Source organism: Bos indicus x Bos taurus, chromosome 15 (assembly GCF_003369695.1).
Source record: "Bos indicus x Bos taurus breed Angus x Brahman F1 hybrid chromosome 15, Bos_hybrid_MaternalHap_v2.0, whole genome shotgun sequence".
Lineage (NCBI taxonomy): Eukaryota > Metazoa > Chordata > Mammalia > Artiodactyla > Bovidae > Bos > Bos indicus x Bos taurus.
Genome location: NC_040090.1, coordinates 38,261,934 through 38,281,583, shown reverse-complemented (window position 1 = coordinate 38,281,583; position 19,650 = coordinate 38,261,934). Strand labels below are relative to the sequence as shown.

General features: G+C 41.1%; 1 protein-coding gene and 1 pseudogene across 1 annotated transcript; both read right to left on the bottom strand.

Annotated features, from left to right (window-relative positions):
• Positions 1 to 4,033: 4,033 nt before the first annotated feature.
• Positions 4,034 to 5,492, bottom strand: LOC113904849 (annotated as a pseudogene).
• A 12,795-nt stretch (positions 5,493 to 18,287) lies between these two features.
• Positions 18,288 to 19,247, bottom strand: LOC113905023 (olfactory receptor 6-like). The gene has a single exon (XM_027562061.1). It carries the CDS (start codon positions 19,245 to 19,247, stop codon positions 18,288 to 18,290), a length of 960 nt encoding a protein of 319 aa, XP_027417862.1.
• Between the last annotated feature and the right edge of the window lie 403 nt (positions 19,248 to 19,650).

Below are 19,650 nucleotides of genomic sequence, written 5' to 3'. Positions count from 1 at the left end.
ATGAGGTTAGCTGTAGATTTTTTTGTAGATGCTTTTTATAAGTTTGAGGACTTCCCCTCTTTTTTTACAATATTGATTTTTTTTTTAATGAATGAGGATTTAATTTGTCAAATGCTTTTTGTGTATCAACTGATAAGATTATATAATTTTTCTTTATTGACTTATTCATATGGCAGATTACATTATGGTATATTACTCTTTTATATGCATTATTGGATTTGATTTGCTAAAACTTTGTGGAGTTTTTTTTTTGCATCTAAGCTAATAGAAGATATTGGTATGGAGTTTCCTTTTTATGTGTATGTTTCTGGTTTTATCAGGGTAATATTAACTTCATAAAATGAGAAGTATTCCTTCATCTTCTATTTTCTAAAGACAGTTTGTGAAATTGTTGTTAATTCTTCACTGAATGGTTCTTATTTGTCATATTTTGCTTTATAAATTCATTTAAAACTTATTAGACTATTCAGGTTTTCTAGTTCATCTTTTTAGAGCTTTAGTAGTTCTTAATTTTGGAAGAATTGGTCCATTTCTTCTAAGTTGTCAAATTCATGACAATAAAGCCTTTTCTGTGCTACAAGATCTATTGTGATATCCTATTTCATTCCTGATATTAGTGATTTGTGTCTTCTGTTTTCTATCCTTGTCAATCTTGTTAAATTTTATCAATTTTATTGATTTTTCAAAGAGCCAAATTTTGTTTTATTAATGTAATTTTCTATTGTTCAGTCTTTTACATGCCATTGTTTTTTGCTCTTATTTTATTTTTTCCCTCCTTGTGCTTGGCTTAAGTTTATTTTGAAGTGAAGTGAAGTGAAGTGAAGTTGCTCAGTCGTGTCGGATTCTTTGCGACCCCATGGACTGTAGCCTACCAGGCTCCTCCATCCATGGGATTTTCCGGGCAAGAGAACTGGAGTGGGTTGCCATTTCCTTCTCCAGGGGATCTTCCTGACCCAGGGATTGAACCCGGGTCTTCCGCATTGTAGGCAGACACTTTACTGTCTGAGCCACCATTTACTTTTCTTTTTCTAGTTTCTTAAGAAAGGAAGTTAGATAAATTATTTTAGATATTTTTTCTTTTCTTTATGAGCATTTAGTGCTTTGAATTTCCCTCTGAGAACTGCTTTAGTTATATCTTACAAATTTATATACATTCTGTTTTCAGTTTTATTCTATATATTTTTAAATTTTCTCTGAGATGTCCTCTGCATTCATGCTGTGCATGCTAAGTTGCTTCAGTCATGTCCAACTCTTTGCAACCCTATGGACTGTAGCCAGCCAGGCTCTTCTATTCATGGGATTCTCCATGCAAGAATACTGGAGTGGGTTGTCATGCCCTTCTCCAGGGGATCTTCCTGACGCAGGGATCAAGCCTGGGTCTCTTTATGTCTCCTGCATTGGCAGGTGGGTTCTTTACCACTAGCGCCATCAAGGGAGCCCTCTGATCCATGAGTAATTGCAAAATGTGCTGTTTAATTTCAAAAGGTTTTGATATTTTTCTGATTTCTTTCTATCATTGATTTTTTAGTTTGATTCCATTTTGTACTGTATGACTTGAATTATTATAAATGTTTTAAAGATTGCTTTATGACATGGGATATGGTCTATCTAAATGTTCTATTGGTGCCTAAAAGCTTAATGTATTCTACTGTTGTTTGGTCTTCTATAAATGTCTATAAGATATTGTTGGTTAAATTATTCCATTTTATTGTAGAGTTATTCTATATTATTGATGATTTTCTATCTAGTTATTTCATATACTATCTTCCAGTTAAGAGAGAACCATTGAAAATTTCCAACCTAAATTGTGTATTTGTCTTCTGGTCCTTTCAACTCTACTACTTTTTCTATAATGATGCTCTGTTTTGAGCATACACATTTAGAATTGCTGTTATCTTCTTGGTTGGCCTTTAGTTCTTATATAATTTCTTTGTTGCATAGTAAATTTTATTATAAATTCAAGTTTCAGTAGTTCAGTCACTTAGTTGCGTCTGACTCTTTGCAACCCCATGGACTGCAGCATGCTGGGCTTCCTTGTCCATCACCAGTTCCCAGAACTTGTTCAAATTCATGTCCATTGAGTCAGTGATGCCATCCAACCATCTCATCCTCTGTCATCCCTCTTCTCCTCCTGCCTTCAATCTTTCCCAACAAAAGGGTCTTTTCCAATGAGTCAGTTCTTTGCATCTGGTGGCCAAAGTATTGGAGCTTCAGCTTCAGCATCAGTCCTTCCAATGAATATTCAGAACTGATTTCCTTTAGGAGAGACTGGTTGGATCTCCTGTCAGGCCAAGGGACTCTCAAGAGCCTTCTCCAACACCACAGTTCAAAAGCATCAGTTCTTCGGCACTCAGCTTTCTTTATAGTCCAACTCTCACATCCATACATGACTACTGGAAAAGCCATAGCTTTGACTAGATGGACCTTTCTCGGCAAAGTAATGTCTCTGCTTTTTACATTATTTTAATATAGACATTCCTACTTTAAAAACATTTAATTCTTACATAATTTATTTTTTTCATCTTTTCTATTTTCAAATTAATTCTGCTGTTATGTTGGGATGAGTTTCTTGTAAACAATATAGTTCTTGCTGTTGTTTTAACTCACATTGCTAATCTCTTTTATTTTTTTTCTTTTCTCTATTTTCTATATTTATATAAAATAATTCATGCTTCATGCTAAATACATTATTTACCTTACAAGAACTTCGTTATTTTTGAGTAAAAAAAAGTTTGTGTTTTTGTGATTTTTTTTTTTTCTTTTTCTTTTTTCAAAGGTATTCCATGCATTGTGGATCAGAAATTTCTTCTGGCTACACGGCTGAATGTGGAAATCATTTTGATTTTTGCAAAGATGAATATTGACTGACGTTAATTGCAAACTCCATTTTGAGGGCAGTAGAGGAGTTTCGTTTTTCTTTTTTTGCCATGTTTTACTTTAGTTTGTCCATCAATGTGCGTTTCATCTTTTAAAAATACACCACAATACTAATGGCAGGTCCGCAGCTTTTTGTTTTCACTTGGATCAAATGATTTTGACAGACAGAAAAAGTTTTGTAACATTATTTCCTTAAAAGCTATGGTAATTTCTTGGAACTTGATTTTCACTTAGGCAGTTAAGAAGACATAGCTTGTTTTTTGCATCAGTTCCGCCCCCGCCCCCCGCCCCTCTTTCGTATGTGTGGTGTGTATGTGTGTGCACATGTGCATATAAGCAGGACCAACCTTCGGGCTTATGGCTTGTGTAACCTGCTTTTCATTTAATACAGAACAGAATCCAATGATCAGCAACATCATTAAAAACTGACCCAGTTTCTTCTCATGAGTCACTGAGACCCGGTGAACAAGAGCGGTCCAGTGTTCGCCTGCAGAGATGCTACTGGGCTTCGTGGTTAAGAAGCACAGAGGACTGGTGACCGCCCTGCTCTCACCTCACACTGCATGCGTGGAGCCACGCCAAGGCTTCTCCTGGCATCATCTGATGCCACAGTGCCACGAGCCTGGGTCTGCTCCTAGGGGGACCGGGGTCCTTCCGTCTCCTCAGTTGCCTTACGTGGGCTCACTCACTGACCCCAGCTGGGTGCACACCCTGACCTCTTAAACCTAAGGGTTGGGCCTGATCGATGGTGACCTTGCACACGTGCCTTCTAGTGCTGGGTGTGTGTCCCCACGGCATTACCGCTGAGTCCCTGTGGATTCAGCCGCGGGATTCTGAGACAAGCTGGAGGAAGCAATGGTCATTTTGGCTTTTTCGGTTTTGACTTCAGGTAATGAAAACCTTTAGTAAAACGGCTGAGTGTCAATATGAGTTCTATGGCTTCAATCTCCTTTAAACATAAAATTCTTAAGGGTCCAAAACCAGGGGGGGGGGGTGCAAATTTTAAAAAAAAAAAGGAAAGAAAAGAAAGAAAACCAAACCAAAGGAAAAAGAAAAAAAAATAATAAATTGCTGATATTGCCACAAATCATTAGAAATCTCCTGACATGCTGAAACCAAATGGCCGTTAAGTTCAAAACAAATCAGTGACTTTTTGTTAATTTTTCGCGGTTTCCTTTTGCTCCTTCTGCCCCTTTGCCGTCCGATTGGTGATGTTGTTCAGGCAGGACCAGACGCCCGCCAGGTGCAGGAGCGAGCCCGCCGTCTCCTTCATCTCCTCGTCGTCGCTCTCGGGGGGCTTCTCCGTGCGTCTCTTTTTGAGGGGCAGCGTGTCGCTGGGCACCTTCCGCGTCTTGGCCGCGGGCGGCCGCTTCTTGTGTGCCGGGCAGCCGTCGCCCGGGGCCTCCCGGGGGCCGCGCGGCCGGCCGTCCTCCTCCGGCTCGCTGTGGCTCTCGCGGCTGGGGCAGCTGCCCTCGCTGCCCTCCGGGCCCCCTTGGCGGCGACCCCGTCGGGCTCGTCGGCCGAGGAGGACGAGGCGCACTCACTGGCTGGCGAGGCGCTGCGGGCGGCGGCGGCCTTGGCGCTGCTGTAGGTGTGGTCCTCTTTGGGGTCCCCGCTGACCACCGGGGAGTCGCACCCGGCTTGCTCTCAGTCCGCAGGCGGCAGCCGGGGAGGCCGTTCCTCACAGCCGCTGTCATCCCAATGGGCGTGACTGGCAGCGGCCGGACCCCGGGGAACAGGCCTCGGCTCAGAACCCACGTTCCGTTCTGTATCACTCCTGGAGGAAAACCTGCTTGTATCTCAGGGGGAGTGTTCAAAAGCATCATGGCAGTGGCAGCGTCAATGTCAGGATATTGCAGGAGGGCTCCGTTCCTCTTGAAGAAGGTTCTGCCTGGCCAGAGAGGTGGACCTGATGTACTTTGGTATGCCTGAGGAGCGGCGGGAGCTGTATTGAACACATTTGAGTGTGGGTGATAAGGTGTCTTTTTCAAAGCCTGAATTAGACTTTGTCTATACTCCGGGTCTATGCACCACAATGACCCTTTCCCGATACTCTGACTCCTCTCTTTGTCCACTTTCTTAAAACACTTATTCAAGGACAAATTGTGTCTCACTGAGTTTTTCCACCCAGTAGGTGCGTTTGCAAAATACGGAAAGTGTTGCAAGATCCAGTTGTAGATATCCTTGACGGGCAGGCGCTTGGTGGGCGAGTCCTCGATGGCCATGAATATGTGGCAGCTGAAGGAGTAAGGGGGGCTTGCAGTTGGGGTTCTGCCTGGCGTCGTAGGGCACGTCGGAGTGGGCGGGCGACGGCGGCGGGTCGTCGTCCGGGTCCTGGACCGGGCTGACGCTGCGCAGGACCGAGTCCCCGAAGCTCTTCAGCAGGTTCTTGCTCTCGTGCAGCCAGTTCAGGTTGGTCAGCTCCTCATCTTCCATGGCCTGCTCCTCTAGTCGTATGTCCGGCAAGGGGAAGTCGAGGTCATCGTCTTCCTGCAGGGCCTTGGAGAAACCGCTTCCCCGGTAACACTGACTCAGCCCGCTGGAGACACTAACTCCTGAGCTTTCTGGTTTCTTGCTGGGAGGCATGACTGGACCCATTTACATGAAGGCTCCTGGCCGGAGCGGGGTGCGGGGGCGCCGCGGCCCTTCAGCGGGAGCCCACAAACTTTGGCGGGAGCGCGGCGGGCATGGCTCGGGAGCCCAGCCGAGGGCGCGCGGGCGCGGCGCTGCGAGCGCGGGGCAGCGGGCGGCGCGGCCGTGGGCGCGGGCGGCAGGGGCGCGGGAGTCGCGGCGCGGCACGGGACCTGCGGTTTCCGCCGTGCGCGCCGCGTGTCCTCCCGCCCGCCCGCCCGCCCGCCGCTCTCCCCGCATCGTCCCGCCTCCCGCTCGCCTCCGCCGCTGCTAATCTCTTTTAATTGGTTTATTTAGACTATTCACATTTAATGCAGCTATCGATATGTAGAGCATAAGTTTGCCATTTTATTTTTTGTTTTCTATTTGTTTCCTCTCTTTTTAATCCTGGTTATCTTCTGTTAGAACTGGACATGGAACAACAAACTGGAATCAAGATTGCCGGGAGAAATATCAATAACCTCAGATATGCAGATGACACCACCCTTATGGCAGAAAGTGAAGAGGAACTAAAAAGCCTCTTGATGAAAGTGAAAGTGGAGAGTGAAAAAGTTGGCTTAAAGCTCAACGTTCAGAAAATGAAGATCATGGCATCTGGTCCCATCACTTCATGGAAAATAGATGCTGAAACAGTGGAAACAGTGTCAGACTTTATTTTTCTGGGCTCCAAAATCACTGCAGATGGTGACTGCAGCCACGAAATTAAAAGACGCTTACTCCTTGGAAGGAAAGTTAAGACCAACCTAGATAGCATATTCAAAAGCAGAGACATTACTTTGCCAACAAAGGTCCGTCTAGTCAAGGCTATGGTTTTTCCTGTGGTCATGTATGGATGTGAGAGTTGGACTGTGAAGAAGGCTGAGCGCCAAAGAATTGATGCTTTTGAACTGTGGTGTTGGAGAAGACTCTTGAGAGTCCCTTGGACTGCAAGGAAATCCAACCAGTCCATTCTGAAGGAGATCAGCCCTGAGATTTCTTTGGAAGGAATGATGCTAAAGCTGAAACTCCTGTATTTGGCCACCTCATGCGAAGAGTTGACTCATTGGAAAAGACTCTGATGCTGGGAGGGATTGGGGGCAGGAGGAGAAGGGGACGACAGATGATGAGATGGTTGGATGGCATCACTGACTCCATGGACGTGAGTCTGAGTGAACTCCGGGAGTTGGTGATGGACAGGGAGGCCTGGCTTGCTGTGATTCATGGGGTTGCAAAGAGTCAGACACGACTGAGTGACTGATCTGATTTGATCTGATTATGATTCATGTAAGAGTTGCTATGTTAAACTTTTGCTAAATCCTTTATTCCTGGAAAGCAGGGGTTGTTGAAGAAATCCATTCATACTTTTGTATTCTGAGAAACAACTTGCCTCAAAGAACCACCATAACTTAGATAAGACTCACCTTAAATAAGTCTCCCTTTTTTACTTAAAATGGAGGCAGACACAGACCCTTTAAATTCCCATTCATTGCCTCACAAAACATTATCTGAGATGCTTTCCCCACTGACCAATTAAAAAGTGCTTGAAACTAAACATTAGTTAAGCTTCTCTCCTTTCTACAGTCCCTGGAACTTTGACCCACCCACTTCCTGATGCAGCATAAAACTCTTCCTTAATGATCCCTCCTAAGAATAAAACATTCCACAATGCTAAGTTCTTGTTGACCCTTTCCCATAAAAGAAAATTTCTTTCTGCCTGACCTTTGAGATGCTTGCAGTTCAGAGTTTGGATTGTTTTCTCTATTTACAATAGTCTGTTTCCCCTTATTGCAATAATCCTTTCAAATAAAGTTTCTTTTTACTTAAGTCTAGATTTACTTTTTTTTGTCAACAGAAATTGCCAAATTGTTTAATTGTTTCGATAATGTACTACCTTTCTCCCATTTTGGGAGCTGTTTATTGTAGCAATGAGAATGTTAGATTCATATTGGTGTTCTTAGCATACCTTAACCTGCTTGTGTCTCTGGTTCTTCCCATGCTTCTTTTCATCAATTTTGTTTCTATTTTAGAGTCTCAGTATGTTGTTGTTTCTCTCTGTGTACCCCATTTCTCTCCTGTCTCCTTGAAGTCAAGCTCCTGTCTTTGGTTTGCTCCAATGATATTAAGAAGAAAGTAGAGTAGATTTCTTCCCTAAGTCTGTAGTTTGCTGTCTGAATCTTCAGCTTAGACTTCAGCCGCCTCTGTGGTAAAAGACCTGATTTTATACTTCAAACAGAAAGTAAAACACTGGTTTCACTTCTATATTGGCTTTTGTCTTTAGAAAATTTCTGCTGATTTAAAGAAATACTGCTTGCTTGCTTATTTATTGATATTGCATTTCCTGGGTGTTAAAATTACTGAGATGGAAGACATGTTCATGAGTGTGTGTTAGGAATGAGATGCCGTGTAGTTGTTTAGTCACTGAGTTGAGTCTGACCCTTTGGGACGCCATGGCCTGTAGCCCTCCAGGCTCCTCTGTCCGTGGGATTTCCTAGGCAAGAATACTGGAATGGGTTGCCATTTTCTTCTCCAAGGGATCTTCCAGACCCAGGGATGGAATCTGTGTCTCCTGAATTGGCAGGCAGTTTCTTTACCACTGAGCCGCCAGGGAAGAGTGCTAGGAAGTGAACAGAACAGAACAGGAAAGGGAAAGAATTCGGGAGGAGACAAGGGCACAGTAGAGTATTTGTTCAACTGCTTTCTTTCTCTAGTTCCTAAGTCACTCAAGGACAAAAGAGAGAAGCATCTTCCCAGTGCTAATTAAACTTGTTATTTTTATTTCCCATAAAAGACCTTTTTTCCCCTGAATTAGCTGTTTTTAACTGAGAAAAAAAAATTACAACATAAATGTTGGAAGTTATGTTTTATTTGGTGGCTAAAACTGAGGACTTAAGCTTAGGACACAGCCTCTCAGATAACTCTAAGAGACTGCTCTGGAGAGGTAAGGATGGAGCCAGAATTATACAGGAATTTTTTCCACAGAGACCATGTAGTCAAAACATCAAAAGATTACTGTTAATTCAAAAAAACCCAGACATCCCAAGTTAGTGAATTTTGTGCTTTTCTTTGTATAAAAAGACCAAGAGTCTACACTCATTGAAATAATTCCTTTAATAAGCACCTCAGTGACTGAGGGCCTGTATGCTGCTTTTCTCCGTCCTGAATCCTTTCAGGGTGCACGGTTGGGGGTTACTGCAATGACTGCTGGCTGGATGGCCACAACATTTGTTTCCTGTTTCAACATTGTTCCTTCACACACCTGTCTGTGCTGGTGTCTCAGGGAACTTGCTCCACTCTGACGATGCTCCTGAAGCAATCTGCTGCAATGGTAGCTGTTGCTTGTCTACCTCATTTCTCCCATCCCCCAAACCTCATACATCCCACCTCTCTGTGTTCCTTCCAGTCGTGGGAGATTTGTCTTATTCATCTTCACATCTCAGACATAGTGCATGAAGCATATAGACGAACAAAATGTGTGATGCTTGAATAAGGAAATTACCTATCTATCTGAGTTTGTTTCCCCAGTTGTATGTGAGAATATTAGTAGCTATTTCAGTGAGTTGACATGAGACACAAAGGAGGTATAAGAGATGCTGGTATGAAGTATTTCTAATAAGACATCTTTCCTTAATTTTAGAATAAAACTGTAGGTGTTTTCTAGTAAGCAAAATTAAAATGTCAGTCATTAGTTTCAGTCCAGGATCCAACAGTTTCTAGCTATACTTGCTTATATCTTGAGTGTGGAGAGGGTGACCTACGTGGAGAGAAGCAGGTGAGTGGTGGAATGAATTTGCGCCAGTAGCACCATCCACTCACATAACATTGATGAGGATAAAATAAGGTAGGTTAGGGATTTCCCTAGTGGTTCCGTGCCTGGGACTCTGGGCTCCCAATGCAGGAGGCCCAGGTTCAATCCCTGATCAGGGAACAATGAGTTTGAGCAAGCTCCAGGAGTTGGTGAAGGACAGGGAAGCCTGGCATGCTGCAGTCCATGGGGTCGCAAAGAGTCAGACATGACTAAGTGACTGAACTGAACTGAACTGAACATACTATTTATTTGCTTGTTTATTTATTCTCTTTTCACTAGAATGTAAGTTTTCTGAAAATAAGAACTTGATCTCTTTTACTCTGGAGTCACTACCTTTTAAAACAGTAGCTAGAACAGAGAATGTGGTTCAATGACTACTGAACATATAAAATAGTAATAGTTTATATTACATACAAATGGATCCTATTATATACATCTATTTCAACTTCCTTTGTTTTTTCAATATGTTTTCATATTTTTCTATGTACATGTGCAAGGAATTTGCCTCTTTTTTCTTAACTTCTGTATTAAGTTCTATTGAAGAGATAGACCACTTTTCTTCTTAGCATCCTCAAATTTACAGATTTTTAAATGGTTTTCACACTTTGTTTAATGTGCAATTCTATGACAAGCACTTTTCCATAACTATGTTATGTTTATATATTTGCTTAAAATACATTCCTAGAACTAAAATTATTAGTGCATGTCCTTTACTAAGGCTTTTGATACATGTTATGAAACAGTTTTCCAGTGTACTAGTTTATATTTCTACCCGCACTACCTAGACTTTTCCATTTCCACACAGGCTGGTTAACAGTGGCACACTTACTTATTTATTTTAACCTTTGTTAACTTTGTTTTTATTTTGTTTCACTTTAAAGTTACTTGAATATTATGATATCTAAGATTTATTTATACATTTATTTATATTTTTTGCTTCAGCTGTTTGGATATGCATTTTAATCATCTACCCATTTTCCTTTTGTTGTGCATATTTTTTATGTTTACTTACATGTTTTTAAATAAACTCATTATGTAAAAGGGATGGCCAATGTTTATCTTTTATATATTGCAGATATTATTTCTTTTCTGTCATATCTTTAAATGGAAGGGTTTGTTTTCCTTTATTTTTGCTGTATAAGAGTTTGAAATTTAAATGAAATCAGATCTGTCAATATTTGCCTTAATAGTGTCTTATTTTGGTTGTATTACAAGGTCTTTCTCACTAAAATAGTATAAGTTACTCAAAATATTTGCACTTCTATGAGATTTTTGTACATTTCAATTTTTATTTTATGTAAAGCATATGTAATTATATAACAAATATTTTTCTAAATGAATTACCATTTTTTCCAGCATGTTTGTTGAACATGCCTCCATTCTGCACTTACATGAAGTGCTACCTTTGTCTATATCAAATGCCTGTTTTTATTTTTTTCATTGAATATTTTGTTCTTTAAATTTTTGCTTCATAGCATACTATTTTAGTTGCTGATACTCTATAAGTAAGTGTAATATAGCACAAAATGTGAGCAATTTTCTCATTATTTTTAATCTTTTAATTGCTATTTAACTCATATTCTTATAAAATTATTCTTTCAGGTGATCATTACAATTATTTGGTCAAATGCTCTTATGAATTCTGAATATAATTTTTAGTATCTTCTTCCAGCCAACAATCCACCTGTAGGAAACTGCTGAAGATCCCTCTCTTTCTGCCTGTGATCTGAGCTCATCTTTTTGATAAGTTTATAAGTGGCTGTGTGATTCTTTTAATAATTTTTATTTATCTGTCTTCACTTTGTCACTCCTACTAAGTGTGTGATGCTCTTCGATTAATTTTTATTCTGCTTGCAGTTGCAGAACTCTTGGATTATAATATGTGGTCAGGAGATAATTTCTGAATGAATTGATGATTTTTCTCTCTGTCTTTTTCTAAACTGAAGTATGTACAGCTATACAGGGGCAGAGTGGAGAGGTGACTAATAACAGACTGTGGCTTCACCAAAGAACACAAACAGAGTAACAAGCTTATTGGGCCTAGCACAGAGCCCTAACAAACATTTAAGCTTTGCTTTTTGTTTCCCTCTCCTTCTTTGTGACAGAATCATGGTGAGAAAAAAATGAGGATTTTTTTCCAGCCAGACTTATTTAGATTCATGATTGAACCTCTCTTGCTCAGTACTGTATTGGTTAGTGTATATATATCCTTTATTTTATGGTCTATTTCTTATTCTATACTCAAACCAGATTGTAATCCTGAAGATAAAATCTGGGCAAATAGGATCCCTTTTCTTCTATTTGTAATTTGAACTTGTATGACCCTCCAGAAGGAAAAGACCACATAACATGTTCTGTGCCTTTCAGGCTTTCCTTCACTACCTTGTGCTTACCTTTGCTCCAAATTGTGAATATGTCTTTGCTGTCCCTCTGTGCTGCAGGAGTGGGACCAGACCAAATTTTGCCCTGCTTCTCATTTCCCCAAAGTGAATCTATACCATGACTTTGCAAGTAATGTTTTTTGTCTCAATCATTTAAATGGAGTATTCAAAAAGAGTCTTACACAGATATTTACATTTCTTACTTGGCTTCTTCTTCATTAATCATTGCAGATTTTCTGTTTCATTTTTCAATTGCCAGAAATAGGCCAACTTTTACTGTTAGTAGGAATTTTGGCTAGAGCACGAAACATTTGTCTAATGGCTTTGAGTGACTGTGAATAGATGTTGTACTCTGTTCTTTCCTTCACAATTGATCGACCTCAGAACATCTCTGAGAAGGACACAAACTTTCAAACACCGATCCAGTGACAGCTGTCTTTCAACCAAGTTAGAATTGGGGAAGATAAAGGCTATAGCATTTGAACAGATAAAATTTACCTGTTTTATCTTAATAAAAAATAAATAAACTATGATATATAAGTCACCAATAGTCTACATTTCCCATTTGTAGTATTTGGTGATATTAAGGCTGCAACAGTAAGCTGTCTCCTGATGAGGTTCCCTGGATTTTCTCCTTTCTCTTCCTCTATCATCCCTCCCACTCTCCGCCATCCCAAGGGTTTTGGAGATTAGAAGACTGTGTTAGACAGGTGATAGAATTCCCATTGCAGGATTCCTGGATCCAGGCTTTCTGAGTAGGGGAGCACATTCTTCTTTGTATAGGTTGTCATTGAACCTCTGACTCATTGAAAATAGTTGATTCTCTTGTGCATATTTGTGGAGAGGTGAATCTGCTCATCTTCCATGAGCAACATGGGCTGTGGCTTACCATATCTGTTCTATCCATTATTCATCTTCCATCCATTTTCAAAATCTCCCATCTTCTCACAGAACTTCTGTTCTTACCATTATAAATTTACATTAAAAATGTTTTTGTGTTCTTTTACTATTATTTTAGCAGACTCTCTGAAGGGAAAGGGAATAATATGTGCGTTCAGTCTGCCATCTTTCTTTGGAACGCTATTGGCTTACATCAGGAATTCCCTGGTGGTTCAGTGGTTAGGACTCGGTACTTTGATTGCCACTGGGAGGGGTTCACATACACACACACACACACACAGGCTAACATCTCCCTCTTTTTCAAAACTATGCTCATCTGCCACCTTATATAGCTTCATCTATTGCTCTCCCTTCGTCCTTGGCTTCCCAGACACTTTGTGAAGGAATTATCTATGCTCATTCCCTTTACTTCAGTCAGTTCAGTTCAGTTCAGTCGCTCAGTCGTGTCCGACTCTTTGCGACCCCATGAATCACAGCACGCCAGGCCTCTCTGTCCATCACCAACTCCCGGAGTTCACTCAGACTCACGTCCATCGAGTCGGTGATGCCATCCAGCCATCTCATCCTCTGTCATCCCCTTCTCCTCCTGCCCCCAATCCCTCCCAGCATCAGAGTCTTTTCCAATGAGTCAACTCTTCGCATGAGGTGGCCAAAGTACTGGAGTTTCAGCTTTGGCATCATTCCTTCCAAAGAAATCCCAGGGCTGATCTCCTTCAGAATGGACTTGTTGGATCTCCTTGCAGTCCAAGGGACTCTCAAGAGTCTTCTCCAACACCACAGTTCAAAAGCATCAATTCTTTGGCACTCAGATTTCTTCACAGTCCAACTCTCACATCCATACATGACCACAGGAAAAACCATAGCCTTGACTAGATGGACCTTTGTTGGCAAAGTAATGTCTCTGCTTTTGAATATGCTATCTAGGTTGGTCATAACTTTCCTTCCAAGGAGGGAAGGAAGGTCTTTTAATTTCATGTATGCAATCACTATCTGCAAGTGATTTTGGAGCCCATAAAAATAAAGTCTGACACTGTTTCCCCATCTATTTCCCATGAAGTGATGGGACCAGATGCCATGATCTTCATTTTCTGAATGTTGAGCTTTAAGCCAACTTTTTCACTCTCCACTTTCACTTTCATCAAGAGGCTTTTTAGTTCCTCTTCACTTTCTTCCATAAGGGTGGTGAACAAAGCTAGTGGAGGTGATGGAATTCCAGTTGAGCTATTTCAAATCCTGGAAGATGATGCTGTGAAAGTGCTGCACTCCATATGCCAGCAAATTTGGAAAACTCAGCAGTGGCCACAGGACTGGAAAAGGTCAGTTTTCATTCCAATCCCAAAGAAAGGCAATGCCAAAGAATGCTCAAACTACTGCACAATTGCACTCATCTCACATGCTAGTAAAGTAATGCTCAAAATTCTCCAAGCCAGGCTTCAGCAATATGTGAACCATGAACTTCCAGATGTTCAAGCTGGTTTTAGTAAAGGCAGAGGAACCAGAGATCAAATTGCCAACATCCGCTGGATCTTCAAAAAAGCAAGAGAGTTCCAGAAAAACATCTATTTCTGCTTTATTGACTATGCCAAAGCCTTTGACTGTGTGGATCACAATAAACTGTAGAAAATTCTGAAAGAGATGGGGATACTAGACCACCTGACCTGCCTCTTGAGAGACGTATATGCAGGTTAGGAAGCAACAGTTAGAACTGGACATGGAACAACAGACTGGTTCCAAATAGGAAAAGGAGTACGTCAAGGCTGTATATTGTCACCCTGCTTATTTAACTTATATGCAGAGTACATCATGAGAAGTGTTGGGCTGGATGAAGCACAAGCTGGAATCAAGATTGCCGGGAGAAATATCAATAACCTCCTTACACTTATGAATTGTTAAAAACAAAAGTCAACTGAGTAAATTTTAAACATCCCTTAGGTTTTATTCAGTGATTCATGTATGGGTCAGAGTCCAACCTAGTAGACAGAAGGGATCTCTGAAGTGCTATACAGTGAAGTAATTTTATAGACAGAAGGGAAAAGGAACAAGGAAGCTGAACTAGGCAAAAAAGCAGATAATGTTATTACAGGTCACTTTCCTTATAGGGAATGGCAAAAATTATTAGGCAGATTGCCTAACCAGTGCTGATCAGGCAATTCCTGATTGACTGGTATTAAACTCATTTTTGTGAAAGCCAAAACTATAATTAAATCTCAATTTTCTGTGTAGGATTAGCATGAATGAATCAATCTGGGATCTGTTATCTTGTTTTTAACTGAGCCTGTGACAATATTCCTGCTTCTTCAAAATACCATTGACTTTCATAAGAGAGCAGTTTTCTAGTTTCCCTTCTTTGCAAACCTGGGTGCACTCCTCTTCTGTTGGCTTTGCATGCTCATCAAACCTTATGTATACATGCATACTGTAATTCATTATGGCATTGTTGTACAACCTTCCTCATCTACTTCGTTCTTTTACTCTAAATGACCTCTTGGTTTCACTGGTCAACCATATGTGAATTATTGTCTTGTCTATCAAGCATTGTATCAGAGTTCTATCTAAGAAACAGAACTGTTATTTTGTTATGGAATATGGAATTTATTATTTTATAGGCATTTGATCTCATGAAGCAATATGACTATTTCCTCTGTGATTAGCAATGGGTCTAAGTCATGGGGACAGGCACTTGGGGAGGTAAGACAAACATGATATGGGGGAGGATAATAATAAACTGGAATCCATCAGGATGAGCCAAAGACTGTTTTGGTCTTTTATAGCCTCCAATCATCCAATTACCTGACTTTGATAATTCAAATAATCTGCAAAGGAAGCCGGTGCCCTTGATTACAATAGAAAACTCCTTCCTGGCCCATGAGTTAGAGAAGATGAAGGAAGGGAGCTGGATGGGAGTTGATGGAGTTGTCGACTGAACCACTGCCCCACATCTACAAGGTGAGTCAGTGATAACATCTGTAAGTTACAATAGTGTCCCTAATCAACTTCCTACATGGAAGAATAATACAAGGGATATAGCTACTGCTTCCACTCTGCCTTCTAAATCTCACACAAAATATCTCTGTGGTCTACACTAAACTTGAATTATTAATACACAGGAAAGGAAGTTCTAGAAAATGTAGTTTCAATTTAACTAAGTAGACACAGGACAACTCCATTACAAATCTTGAGTTCCAGGTCCATAAAACTAGGGTGACCACATAATTTGCTTTTAAAAGATGGCACTTTAGAGAGTGAAAGGTGATGGGGCAAATGCTAAAACCTTCATGCAATCCAGGCCATCTATTTGGGAACATATACTCTAAACCTGCAAATTACCTACTTTAGATTGTACCTCTCGAAGTATTTCCTCCAAGTTCAGTTTCTGATGCTAGTCAAGTTTACTCTTAGCATCATGCTAAATTGTGTTAGCATGAGAGACACATTTCTGTGTCAACCAAAATTTCTTTCCTGGCCTTTAGAATTTTTTGTCATGATCAGTTCAGTCACTCAGTTGTGTCCGAATCTTTGTGACCCCATGGACTGCAGCATGCCAGGCCTCCCTGTCCATCACCAACTCCCGGAGTTTACTCAAACTCATGTCCATTGAGTCAGTGATGCCATCCAACCATCTCATCCTCTGTCGTCCCCTTCTCCTCCCACCTTCAATCTTTCCCAGCATCAGGGTCTTTTCAAATGAGTCAATTCTTCACATCAGGTGGCCAAGTATTGGAGTTTCAGTTTCAGTCCTTCCAATGAACATTCAGGACTGATTTCCTTTAGGATGAACTGGTTGGGTCTCCTTGCAGTCCAAGGGACTCTCAAGAGTCTTCTCCAATATCACAGTTCAAAAGCATCAATTCAAAAGCATCAGTTCGTCAAGATGGTCTCTATAATAATGAGCTTTAAATATATTGTTTTCCTATTATCCTGTTTTCCATTTATTTCTATTTCTCCCCCCATGGAATTGTCTCAGTTTAAGTGAGTCTTTGTCTTTAAATCAATATATGGGCTTAGTGTACCTACAAATGGCCTTGTAGTTTAATTTGGAGGCACCATAATTTCTGGAGTTTATCTAAATTGCATCAATTCATTTGGTGATTAAAAGCTTATTTTTTTTCAAATTCACATTTGAAAGTTTTTAATTATATTTTGATCTCAGAGTAGCATCCAGCTCTAAAAAATTTTTCAGAACAGAGATCAACGGTTGGAAATCTTTAAGTTCAGTAGATCTTTCTTTGCTAAACAAGATTGTCCTCTCTTTCTCTTCAAAAAGTTCTCATTGATGAGTCAATATTCTATTGAATATTGACTTTTCACTCATATTCAATTTCCGTTCTCAGGAAAATGGGAAAAACTTTAAAAGGAAATAAAAGCCAGATCAGAAAGCATAGATTCATGGTTGAATGCTAGAAAGTTTATCTCAAATGACTGTTTTATGTTTATAGTGATCATTTAAGAAATATGGATACCTAAAAACTTGGATAAAAATTCAAAAAGAGAAGGAAACCAGATCAGGAAAAGACTGATGTAATGTGAGCCTTGGTCTGAAATAGAAAACAGTTGAATTGGTATCTCATGCATGTGTTAAAAGAAATGTTTAGTAGTCATGATACACAGGCTTAGTTGCTCCATGCATGCATCTTGCAGGATGAGGGATCAAACGCCTGTACCCTGAACCGGCAGACAGATTCTTTACCGCTGACCATCAGTGAAACCCAATGAGGCAAATTTTATTTGGGCAAAATGAAGTCTGCAGCTGGGAGACAGCATTTCAGATAGCTCTGAGAGTGTTCTGAGGAGATAAGGGGTAGAGCTAGGATATACAGGAGTTTTGCAACAAAGGTCAGGCAGTGGGAAACACCAAAGGGTTACTGTTAATTAAAGAAACCAGATATGTCAAATTAAGGAATATTGGTACTTTTCTAAGCAGGGGAAGATGTAAGTGTCTAGGATCACGGAAATCATTCCTTGGATATGCACCTCCCGTCAGATCAGCAGCAGCATAAGATTCTCACAGGAGTGCAAACTCTACTGTGAACTACGTGTGTGAGGAATCAAGGTCAAGTGCTCCTTATGAGAATCTAACGTCTGAGAATCTGAGGCGGAGCCAAGGCAGTGATGCTAGGTCTGGAGAGTGGTGGAAAGCACAGATTATCATTAGCAGTGAGGTTTGACTGCACACAGATTATAATAAATCAGTCATTTGCAGACTCAAATCAAAACCCTCTCAGTGAGTGACAAGTGACAATTAAGCTGCATCTGGTGGTAGGTTCTACAGTGCAAGTGAGTTGACATACTTCAATTGTACAGCTGCATATAGAGGCAGGCTTTAAGTCAGAATCCAGACTAATTGTTCAAAGTATACATTTCAAATATGTGGTTTCTACTTTTAAGACTTTTTGAAACGTACGAATAGCCAGTCCAGGTTCGATGCAGGATACAGGATGCTTGCGGCTGGTGCAGTGGGATGTCCCAAGGGATGGTACGGGGAGGGAGGTGGGAGGGGGGTTCAGAATGGGGAACACGTGTACACCCGTGGCAGATCCATGTTGATGTATGGCAAAACCAATACAATATTGTAAAGTAATTAGCCTCCAATTAAAATAAATAAATTTATATTTAAAAAAAAAGAAAAAAAAAAGATTTCTGATCTATAGAGCAACCTAAAAACACAGAATGATAAGTGTCATGGGAATGACCTCCTGTCTGGAACAGTCTCCTCCTCAAGGCAGCAGGCCACAGCTGAGCAGGAAGCACTGGCCAACACCCACTGTCTTTTTGATAGCATTCTTGACTTCCTGGTTCCTCAGACAGTAGATGAATGGATTTAGCATGGGAGTGAGGACTGCATACACAGCTGAGATTAGCTTGTTGGAGTTAAATGAAGCAATAGCTCTGGGCCGAACATACATGAAAATCATGGCTGTGTAATAAATTATGACTACTGTGAGGTGGGATGCCCAGGTGGAGAAGGCCTTCTTCCTTCCCTGGGTGGAGGGTATACGCAGAATGGTGGAGACAATGTAGACATAGGAGAGGATGGTAGTGGTGAGAGGGAAGACAAGAATGACGATAGCCAAAGCAAAGTCCACTAGCTCAGCTGTGGACATGTCTTTGCAGGCCAGTTTGAGGATTGGTGAGATGTCACAGAAAAAGTGGTTCATGACATTGGAGCCACAGAAAGTGACATGTGAAATAAAATAGACCTTGAATACAGTGATCATGAAACCAGTTATATAAGAGAAAGCCACCAGCTGCACACAATGACCTGTGGTCATGATGACCGGGTATCTGAGAGGGTGGCAGATGGCCACATAGCGGTCATAGGCCATGGCTGCCAGAAGTACACACTCCGTGCAGGCAAGCGAGATAAAGAAGTACAGCTGGGTCATGCAGCCTATGAAGGAGATACGCCGTCTCTGCAGGAGGAATCCATCCAGCATCTTGGGGACGGTGACAGAGACATACCAGACCTCCAGGAAGGACAGGCTACTCAGGAAATAGTACATGGGCTTATGGAGGGAGCCAGTGACCCAGACAGTGAACATGATGGCAAGATTTTCTACTACCACCAGCAAGTAGACCACAAGGAAGAGGGAGAAGAGCAGGACCTGCAGCCAGGGGGCGGTGGGGAAGCCCACCAGGATGAACTCACTCACCAGAGTGATGTTTCTCCCCAGCATGACCAAGAGCTCTGAGAGGCAGGAAGTCATCACAAATAATGAAGGTGACTATGAGGAGACCAGTATGTTAGCAAATCAGTCTTCCTGAGAATGAGACTCATAAAATAACCTCTGTCAGTCTGAAGTAATCTTCCAATGGGAAGCATACATTTCCATCAAAAAAATGTGGTGTGTTTGTTATGAAAAACTCCTGGAATCAAAGTGCACTCCCATCCCTTACTCTCACTCACCTGATGAAATATTTGAATGTCACTCCCCATGTCATTCCTTACTCCTTTGTCCATGAACATGGACCAGTGGTGTCTCACTTGCTGGTTTCAAATCTCAATTTAATTAGAAAGCCACAGCACACAGACATTTTTACTGCCTGGAAGAAAATGTTTAAGATAACATCAGAAAAAGC

Coding starts and splice junctions, on each gene's coding strand:
- LOC113905023 (XM_027562061.1), bottom strand. CDS start 19,247: ATGCTGGGGAGAAACATCACTCTGGTGAGTGAGTTCATCCTGGTGGGC.